This window comes from Mus pahari, chromosome 5, assembly GCF_900095145.1.
Source record: "Mus pahari chromosome 5, PAHARI_EIJ_v1.1, whole genome shotgun sequence".
Taxonomy (NCBI): domain Eukaryota; kingdom Metazoa; phylum Chordata; class Mammalia; order Rodentia; family Muridae; genus Mus; species Mus pahari.
Window position 1 is genome coordinate 94,495,502 of NC_034594.1, and position 10,844 is coordinate 94,506,345.

The 10,844-nt window shown below is 38.3% G+C and overlaps 1 protein-coding gene across 3 annotated transcripts in view; it reads right to left on the minus strand.

Moving 5' to 3' along the window:
* Epb41l5 (erythrocyte membrane protein band 4.1 like 5) overlaps positions 1-10,844 on the minus strand; it is a 108,272-nt gene that overhangs the window by 55,762 nt on the left and 41,666 nt on the right. For 2 of the 3 annotated variants that reach the window (XM_021197903.2, XM_029538512.1), the window contains exons 15-16: positions 7,371-7,410; positions 6,190-6,305 (exon numbers count right to left, since the gene is read on the minus strand). In XM_021197903.2, the coding sequence (XP_021053562.1) occupies positions 6,190-6,305; positions 7,371-7,410 (156 nt within the window). Of the gene's footprint in view, positions 1-1,385; positions 3,028-6,189; positions 6,306-7,370; positions 7,411-10,844 lie in introns of those variants that run through there. The other variant, XM_029538513.1, reaches the window with a different exon arrangement.

The following is a 10,844-nucleotide window of genomic DNA, read 5'->3' on the forward strand; positions in this document are numbered from 1 at the left end:
TGGCCTTGAACTCAGAAATCCGCCTGCCTCTGCCTCCCGAGTGCTGGGATTAAAAGTGTGCGCCACCATGCCCGGCTAAATCTGTAAAATTTTAAAAATTACTTTATTTGTATGTGTGCACAAACAGTTGTTGGAGGACAACTTGGGGTCCTCCTTACTTTCTAACATGTGCATTCCAGGGATCAAACTCAGAATGCCAGGTTTGGTGGCAAGTGACTTTATCTACTGAATCATCTCACTCTGCCTTCAAGTCTAGGGCTCTGATCATTGGACATAGTAAGATGAGAGCAGAAATATATTAGAGACAATTTATTTATTGAGGCTGAACTACTTGTAAATCCATCCCTGCTCCAGAAAAATGTACGGCCATCTTGTGACTAGCACTCACAAGAGCAAATATTTACAGTACAGGCTGGATACTCCTTATCCCAATTACTTGGAACCAGAAATGATTTTAAAATATTAGTGCATGCGCACACACAGAGATTAAATATTTGTGAGATGGAACTTGAGTCGTGTATGTTTTTAATGTACATGGCTTGACGGTTAAACAGATCTAATACTTTGGGTTTACTTGCTGCTGCCTTTAAGTGCAACCTGAAACAAATGAGGTCAGGTGTGAAACTGTTGTATCAATTATCTGAAGGCTTAGGATTTTAGACAGGGATGCTCAACATATTGATATGACATCCTAAAGCACACAGGATACTTAGGAGACATGATTCTACTGCTCTCTGTCCTTTCTTTACTGTCTCTAAATTCCAACCCAGTTTTTCCTTTTAAAATTTTATGAATGAATTATTTCATCACTAGGTTTCAAAGAAAGAAGAACCCATGATGTGACCCTAAAACATTCAAACTGAACACAATTGGTTATTTCAAATCCTAATAAAAAAATGATCATTTCCAATACAAACTGAAGATAGCACTACTCAGTTACAAGCCTTCTAAAATTAGCATTTGCTAAGATATATAGGGGGAGGTCATATATCAGTACCAGATCTCAAACTTCAGGATTAAAGTTAATGTGATAAAGTTAAGTCACAAGACTTTCCACAAGACTAGGAAAGCTTTTTATTCATTCTGACTAATTTGTATTACAAAAATGCTACTCATACCAACTAAATATTTTTATGGCACAAAGCAGAGCTTATGTGTTTAAAATGTTATGATCTAAATAAACACTTTCAAGAAAAAAAAAAAAGGCAGGAGTGATAGTTCAGCATTATGAGCATTGGTTCTCTTCCAATAGATGCAAGTTCAATTTCCTGCATTTACGTGCCAGCCACAACCATCCACAACTCTAGTTTCAGGGGCTCCAATACCCTCTTCTGGTCTCTGGAGGCAACATACTAATGGCACACACACACACACACACACACACACACACACACACACACACACACATACAGGCAGGCAAACATCCATTCACATAAAGTAAACAAGAATAAACAAGTCTTAAAAATAAAAAGGGAAGAAAATATCATAGACAACACTTAGTTATAATCTGAGTTACAAACAAAACAAAACAACAAAAACTCTCAAAGGGTTGTACATTAGAGCTGTTTTTAAAGCACACTAGATGGTGATAGTCTTGAAGATATTTAAGATATGCATCTGCTTTTCTGTAGGATATACTAATATTTTGAATATCCATCTTACATCTACAGTATATTTAAGCAATGATCCTCTTATATAATAAAAAAAAATCAGATCAAGACTCGCCTATAAATTTCAAGTTCTAAATATTTTTGGTTAGCTACCTGTCTTCTAGTGACAAACCCTCTGTCAGCAGCCTTCTGTCAAAGCCCTCTGAAGAGAGAACCTATAGGATGAAGTCAACCTCTGAGTTAAGCAGGTCAGGTTAAATACAACAAAGCTTTATTATTTCAACAAAGCATAAACAGTTCTGAATATAACCCTTCTCATTTCTCATTACAGCTTAAAGTTCAGAAAATTTTCTAAAATTAAAAATAATTGTAAAATAGGAAATAGTGTGTCTCTTCCTAGTGTCTCAATCATCATGTACTTTCCCAGCTAATTTGCCTCCAGTGAATTAAACCAAAGAGCCCAAATTATATAGGCAATCCATCTCAAAATAGTAAGACTTTGACTTAAGAATTTTATTTTAAAGGCTTTATGGGTCAGATTATGAGGGTGTTACAAACTCGGATGATCTGTCAAGGACTTCAATGAGAAAAGAGTAACAAGCAAAGCTTTCCACCTTGCATTTGGTAAAACCACCTGCTAGTAATGTAACCATTCAAGTTAACTGTAAGTTAACCACCCAAAGAAATCTTTCAGACAAATCTCTCTACATGAATCATACTGTTATTGCATTTTCTACAGCTGTGGTAATAAAATGTTTGTTAAGAAAAAAGTATTGCAATTTTTATTAAACCGCAGGCACTTAGCTGAAATGAAGGCATGGGTCACTTTAGAGAGTAGCATATGAGAACAGTATTATTATAGCACCACAAAAGGATGATGCACCATGACTGAATATGGTTCCTTTTGTGTTCATTTTGTGTCTTAACCTATAAAACTCAGACTTACTTAGATGGCATGTGGATGACAATTGACAGTTTGTCATAAACATGAACCACCTGAGAGATGTTTTGAGTGATGTGTTAACATCTGCCATGTCAGTGACAGCTCACGGCTTCTTCAGATCCTCTTCCCTTCCACAGCAGACAGAAGTCAATCACAGCATTGTGTAACTAGTGACTCAGTAGGAAACAAATTCTCTCCAAAACTCCTAATGCAATCAGTCCTCTATATAAATGCCACAAAATACATTATTGACCTAGATGACAAGAGTTCCATGGCCTAAAAGGTGTAACAACTCATATCTCGGTCATGGCTGCACGGCCAGATAACTGAGCGTCATGATGGGCTCCTGCATTCTTCACATTGTGCTCATGTACAAAGTCAGTGTAGTTTCTATATGCAGTCTGGGGTGGGGGCAAGGCCCTTGGATTCCACTGGTTTCCACCACGTTGGCAGCGGTCACTGGTAGCAGAGAGCCTAGATGGTTGAGGAGTGGGGAGTACAGTTAGTCAATAGGAATAGAGAACACGATGTGTAAAGGAGAGGGGCGATGTGATCAGCATGCACCACTGAGATGATAACATTCAAGAACAGCAGAGGAGGAAATCCAGTCACATGAAGTACATGGAATGGAAGCACATGAAAACAGTATGAATTAAGTGAATTAATTAATGAAATAAAGTCACAGAAGGCAAAACACTGTTATCTACTCATGATGCTTCTGGGGAACGCCAAGGTAGAAATGTTGGTTGATTGTGTGTGTGGGGAGGGGTGGGGTGGGGGGGCAATCTAAGTAGAGCTTTATTCAAATATTTGAAAATATTCTACTGAAGAACAAAAACATATATGGAAAAAGAAGAATTATAAAAATGATCTCTAAAATTACACAATTTTAATAAGTTATAATCCAGGAAACAGAATCCAGGAGCGTTAAAAGACCTGCCCTCAGACACCAAGCAAGTTTCTACCTGTGCTACAAATCAAACACAATCACACGAGACTGGTCGTGTGCAGGGTGGGACAGGCTTAGACTAAATTAACAATAATCATTGTACCTTCTGCAACCCAAACTCATAGGAGCACAAACTGAAGTGCAACAGGCACACATACAAACAAGAAGAATCACAAGCACAGGAGAACTAGACAGCAGACATGCATCCACATGCAACATGCAGGTTTGGACAGAGTGACAAGAGTCCTCCAGTAGAAAGAAAGCACCTGCCCTAGCTCAAAATCCAAACTTTTAAAGTAACACAGGGCAGCACATATGTTACATGATCACAAAGGGAAAACCAAAAATATATTTTACAAAATAGTAATAGTATTTTTCAAACTCAATAAAATATTAACTTAATTTTTAATCTTGTCTCCTCAGGACTTTTCAAAACAAATGAGGAAGGTATGTTGAATTAAGTGCCACCATTTTATTCCCATTGAAATTCAACTTGCTTATCAGATCTAACAAGCAAAATTCATGACCCTTGATTTAGAGTCTCTAAAAATTTAGAAATTAAATTAGGCTTATGCTCTGGTTTAAAGATACAAGATTTTCTCAGTTCTATTTCTTTTTGTCTTTTGATAGGGTTGGGTCTGGAATCACGATCCACCCAAGTACATGGTTCTTCCCAAGCACTGGGATTATAGGCATGCTTTATTTTGTTTTGAGATAAGGTTGCTCTCAGGCTGGACTCAAGTTCCAGGCCTCAGCCTTTCAAGCACACACCACTGTCTGCTAACTTCTTGTTGTAAATAAACACTGTGGATTCCAAGTGATGTGAATGAAGTACAAATTCTAAGTTACTATCACATCACATCATTCACCTAGGTAACAGGCTCATTTAGGATGCTAGGGAAAAAAAAAAAAAGCTGAAGACTGTAACAGGAAATAAGGTTAAATTAAATTGGTTCCAAATTATCTGCCAGAAAGATGTTCCAGAGTCTATGCTGCTCAATGCAGTAATCAGTTTCCAAATTTTACTCCCACTTTCTACAGGAGGACTGTTTTATATTATTTGAAATCTAAGCATGCAGAAACAAAGAAAGAGGTAGAATGCACTCTAAATTAAGGGTAGAGAATCAGTAGCTCTAAGACATGTCTGCAGGAGCTCAGTTCCATGCTCTGCTAACGTACTCAGGTTCATCAGGTTTTTAGGGCCATCTCTACTCCATTTCAGCAAAGGAGGTCTTGGTAGAACCATTATAAAAGGAGAGGACACACAGCTCCAAGATATTTCATTTTTTCTTGAATCTCAAATTCAATATTCTCTCTAAAGCCTACATCAAAGAAACTGGTAGTGCCTAGCAAATCAAATTAAACAGATTTAAATATGTACTCATTAAAATGGAATTAAATAAAGACAGCATAACACAGGATGTTAACTAATCAGATTCTCACTTACAATTAAGACATGCATACATTAAGACAGTTCTTTTACAGTTGAAGACTCATCAGTATTTCTGTGTGTTAATGGGCACAGTGGCACATTATAGAGTATAACTGCTTGCCAGGGCTGTTATCTTCAGCATGAAATTGAACCTTTTTTTTTTTTTTTTTTTTTTAAGTTTTTTGAGACAGGGTTTCTCTGTGTAGCCCTGGCTGTCCTGGAACTCACTCTGTAGACCAGAATGGCCTCAAATTCAGAAATCTGCTTGTCTCTGCCTCCCAAGTGCTGGGATTAAAGGCGTGCAACCACCACTGCCCCCCAAAACAGAAACTTTTAATGTCTTAAATAAATACTGGAACTTGACATTTGTAGACCTCACCTTTGGTATGTGCATATGAATACACCTAAAGTACCCTGTACCAGATTCCCACAAGGACAAAAAGGGAAGGAAAGTTTAAAAAGGATCAAACAAGGAGAGGAAATCCTCTTTGATCTTAAATGCAAAATTACCTGGAACTGAAATAAAATATATCCAACGATCACAAGCAAAGTATCCTGTAGTTAGTTAAGCCAACAATACCAGTGAAAGAGGACATAGGACAGACCAGAAACAGTCACCAACCACTGCTGACCCACCACCATGCAGGAAGAACTGGCTGCACAAGAAGCCGACCCAACCCTTGAGATCGCCACAGAATCTCATTAGATTTCAGATATTAACAAATTAAGAGCAAAGAAAAAGAGAAGACTCTCATGAATCATCCAAGTGCACTGAATAAACAGACACAGAGCTTGAACAGATGATATCCAACACAACCATGGAGCCCAAATCATTTCTAAAGTACCCCACACCAAGGCACACTGCGTTCTAGAAAAGCATGAACCCAACTGATTAAATCAAATAAGCCACAAAATATACATATTTGTGTGTTTACCATTTATATAAATATCTCTACTTTCACTGGATTATTTCTCCCGCTCCTCAAACTGGAATTTTTAGAAGACTTTAATCCGTCACTCCCAGACTTTATTAATGGAAGCAAAGCAGCCGGGTTATGTCTGCCTGTAGACAGCTATCCTCCCCCGTCATCCACATCCTTGGGCTCATCGCCCTTCTGACTACTCAGTATGTTCCTTTTCAGCTCACAAATATGAATACTTTGTTTTCAATCATACTTAAAGTACTTTAAGATCATACCTTAAATTTTAGAATACAATTATGCAAGCAATATTTTGGTTTAGGAAGTTAACAAACCATTTCCTGTCATGTTGTTCTGCTACAGAGTTCTGTGGAAGATTCTCTATCTCCACCAGCACAGGACCAGAGGATGAAGAAGAAGTGACAGGCACAGAAGACATCACATCCCAAGCCTTTGGACAGAAGAATGAGGAAAGTCAAATACTAACAAACAGAAATACTAACACCAAGAAACACGTATTAAAATGGAGTGCCATCTATACAGTAAAGAAATGTGGTCAATGTGGGAAAACTCTGCTAATTAAGATCAAAGTCTACCATGACTGGACAGCCTCTGAGCTTAGCACAAAATGGGAGACTCTCTCGTTAGCAGGTTTTCTCCTTCTCTGACTTTGTCTGGGGGGATTCTAAGCCTCCACCCTCACCTCTCCCAGCATAAAACTTGGAGTTCTCCATGCTAATAATAGATAGTCCCTGGGTGTTCGGCCAAGGAGCTTCCTCTTCCTAGGCATTCATTCCCCTAAAAGGTATTTAATCCCTGGGTCACCCTGAATAAGGTGTATGCATTCACACTGGCCAACAAATGAAGCAGTTTGAACAAGCAAGGAACCTCTCCTCAGGACGCTCAAGGAGGGTAGGCCTTCCAGCTAAATCTCCTGGAGGAGGCCTCTCGTCCAGTCCCTCCATACCCTCACCACTCACTCTTACTCCCTCTCTGGGCTGTGCCGTCCCCTTCTGCCTGCTCAGTGGACACCCTGAAGGGCAGCTCTGACTGGGAACCCCTTTTCCAACTCCCAGCACTAAGCCAGTGGCATCTAGGTATGCAGGAAAATGGGAACTGCAGCAATCATTCCAGACCCTGATGTGTCCCACCCAGGCAAACAGGGACCGAGAAACCCCATTACAGATTGTGTTTTGCCTACCAGCACTCAGGGTACCCCAGGCACGGAGGCAGACACTCAGCCTGGCAGTCAAATATTTGAATTTGAATTTTACACACTAATTTGAGATAATAAATGAACATTTACAACTTACTGATGAGATTTATAGGAATAGAAAATGTTTTATGAATCATCTGTTCTACTTGCATTGTCTGAGTAAAACAGGAGACATGATAGGGGTAAGAAAATGTACAAAATTTGTAAAAGATCACACATTACAAAAATCCAACTAATACCACGTCAGTCACTGTAATTATCTATGTGCTCTAGCACTTTAAAAACTTACTGCTATCTTACCTGTTGGGAGTCACTGTTCTGGGCTGAAGCATTAAGAACACTGTAAAGAAGAGAAGAAAACCTACTAATAAATGTATATATAAAGGTTTGGAGTAAGGAAAGGGAAGGGTGAAATGTAATTAAAATACAATAAAAATTAAAAAAAGATAAACGTGAACATAGACTCAAACTGGACCAAAATTGATTACAAAATGTTTCCTCAAAATGAATATAAACTAAGTTCAAAGTTTAAAAATATGTATCTAACTTGTATGTTAAAGTGCAATTTTATAGCATATTTAAAATTTTTTTTTCATGAAACCAAAACAGTAACATCTTGTGATTATGAGTTCACCTATCTTAGATCTAAGGTATCAATTCATGCTTTGCAACCAAATAACTGTATTACTGAGAAAATAAGATCCAAAAGCATAACTGTATAGTCTTTTGATGAGTCTGACATATGTATACATGCACATATAAAGTTTACCTATAATTTTTCATTAACTTTTATTTTTAATGATGTATGTTTTTTTCTTTTATTACTAATAACATACAGCATTCTAAGTTAAAGAAATCCTACATATAAAATCCTTTTTTTTTTTTGAGCCAGGGTCTCATGACATAGTCCTGGCTGAGCTGGCACTTGCTATGTGGACTAGCGTGGCCACTGCCTCTAGAGTGTTGAGCTTAAGGGCAGGCACCATGCCAGCAGCTTGAATTTCTAAGATGATACAGACTATCAAAACAGCACCAACAATGTTCATGTTTTGTTCCAATGAAATTGTGTTGGTGGTTTCTCAAGCTACAACTGTCACATTTACTATCAGACACTTACTTTTCTATGGGTATTTGTATTTTTCATATACATAATTGTGCTTTACATTACTAGCAATCTCCCAACACATGCTATCATCAGGTGCTATTGGCCAAACAGGGTACCAAGCACTCCCATCCTAGTATCATTTATACTTGGAACCTTCAAGCTTCTCTCTTCCAGATCTCTGAAGTTTTTAGAAGTTTATATAATCTCACCCGGTGGTTTCAACCTTCCTGATGCTGTGACCCTTTAACACAGTGCCTCATGTGGTGCTGACCCTTAACTATGAAGTTATTTTGTTGATACATCATAGCTGTAGTTTTGCTACTGTTATGAATCATAATGTAAATAACTGGTATGTAACCTCCTATGACTCCCAAAGGGGTTAGGACCCACAGGTTGAGAACCACTGACCTAACTGGTTGGTTCTGCTTCCCCATATTTCATGTTATAGGCTAATTTTTAAAAATAATTCTATCCCTCACACTTAAAAAGATTCATTCTATTTTTATTTACATGTATGTTTTGTGTGTGTGTGTGTGTGTGTGTGTGTGTGTGTGTGTGTGTGTATGTATGCATATGTGCACACATGTAGGAGGGTGCCTGAAAAGGCAGGAAGGTGGCTTGGATCACTTGGAACTGGAGTTACACACAGTTGTGAGTGGCCCAATGTGGGAGTAGGGAATGTAGCTTGGGTCCTCTGGAAGAGCAGCTACCATGCGTAAGCATTGAATCTCAACTACATTATTACTATTAAGGATGCTGAACAACGTCTAGGAGACCTATCATTGAGTCCCAGCTCCCTCTGCCCTTTTTTGCCATGGAGCCATGGTTGCTCTTCCCAGACTACAGTATCCTGGTAAAAGTGACTTCCTAGTCTATATGTAAAATCTCACGAAACTTGCTTGGAGCAAAAGTTAGCCTCAATGAAACTTGGTTTCTGATCCAAAATGTATATTCAGAGCACCTTAGAGAAGAGCCTCTGTAAAGTACCACGTGCAGTAACTGACCCATTTTCTGCTCATGAACAGCACCTACTTAATCTCCTCCCCCTTTCCTGTCTCAGAGCTGCTCTAACCCAGGTACAAAGGCATATGCTCAGTCTCACCTCTCAGGGACAAGGAAGCTCAAGTAGGAAAAAAACTGTTTTTGTAACCAAAACCATCAACTATGCTTTAAAACACTACCTTTTCTTAGTGTACTTTCAGTTCAAGCTCACAAGGGGAAATATTACAAGGAAAAAGACAGACTTACAAACCTGTTACTCAAACTGGTATATGCTATGCAAGAGCAGAGTACAAGATCAAGAAACGTTTTAGGTCAAATAGTTGTACCCTATAAAAAAGGCTGTTCTCCATGGTCCACTGGAGCAAAACCATTCATGCAAACAGGACGGCAAGGGCAAAGGGCATGGATGCCAACACAAATTCAGGTTTTCCAGAGTACTGTATGAGATTACTTCAGGAGGGATGGCGCTCTCTCATTTAACTTCTGAAAGCCCATACACACACACACACACTTTTTTATGTGAATGTGCATGTGTCTGTGAGTGACTACATATACCTGTGTCCTTGGAAGCCAACTCAGATCACCTGAAGTTGTGAGCCACTCAATTTTGTTTCATATAATTTTTGATATTATAACATAATTACATCATGACTCCCTTCTCTTTCCTCCCTCCAAAGGGCTACCAGTAGCAGGTTTCTGTGGTCTTCTAGAGTCAAAAGTATCACTAATGAAGAGAAAATGACATTTATCCACTAAAGTGAAATCAGACCATGCTTATTCTCACTATGCTGTAATTAAAAATCAGTACTTCAGAATATCTTTTTACTTTGCAAATAAAATTCTTAACTATTCCATATCATGTCACTGCTTAAATATTTTCTTCCTATTTCTGCTACTCTTTAAGGTGTATCTTTAAGGTCAAATGCCATGTCCCAGGTTGTTTCAGGAAAGCAAACCATGACCTACTAAAGAAAATAACACCATTTAAAAACACAGAGACATTACTTCCCAATTTCCTTACAAGCACAGATTCTAAATAGTTCAGGGAAAGAAAAAACATAGAGAGCCCAGAAAGACACAGGAATTTGCTGTTTAATCTAAAGCTTTTAGAAGAGAAACTTTACTTCCAACTCTAGTCATTTGTTTTAGCAGCCCAAAGAGTCCTTGTTCACATCACAACCTAGTTCCAACAATCTCAAGTGAACAAAATTGAGTAAGAAAATTCAGAAGCTGGAAGTATAATAAACAAACACAATGAATAAACAAATGTAATAAAATTTTTATAAAGGTAAGGTTGAGGGCTGGTGAGGTGGCTCAGTGGTTAAGAGCACTAACTACTCTTTCAGAGGTCCTGAGTTCAAATCCCAGCAACCACATGGTGGTGCACAACCATCTGTAATGAGAAACAAATAAATGGGCCAGAGTAAGAGGAGGCCGAAGCAAGAAGGAGAAGGGAAGGGGGTGGGGGGGCAGGGTGAGAGACAAAGAGACAAATACAAAAAAAAAAAAAAAAAAATGTAAATAAAAAAAAAAAGTAGACTAATCAGTATCAGAAAAAAACAAGCCTCTTTCGAAGTGTTCTAAGTCAGAGAGAGACAGACAGACCCATTCAGCCACAACCCACAAAAGTTATGTTTATAGGTATTGATCTAAATCTGATTTGTATT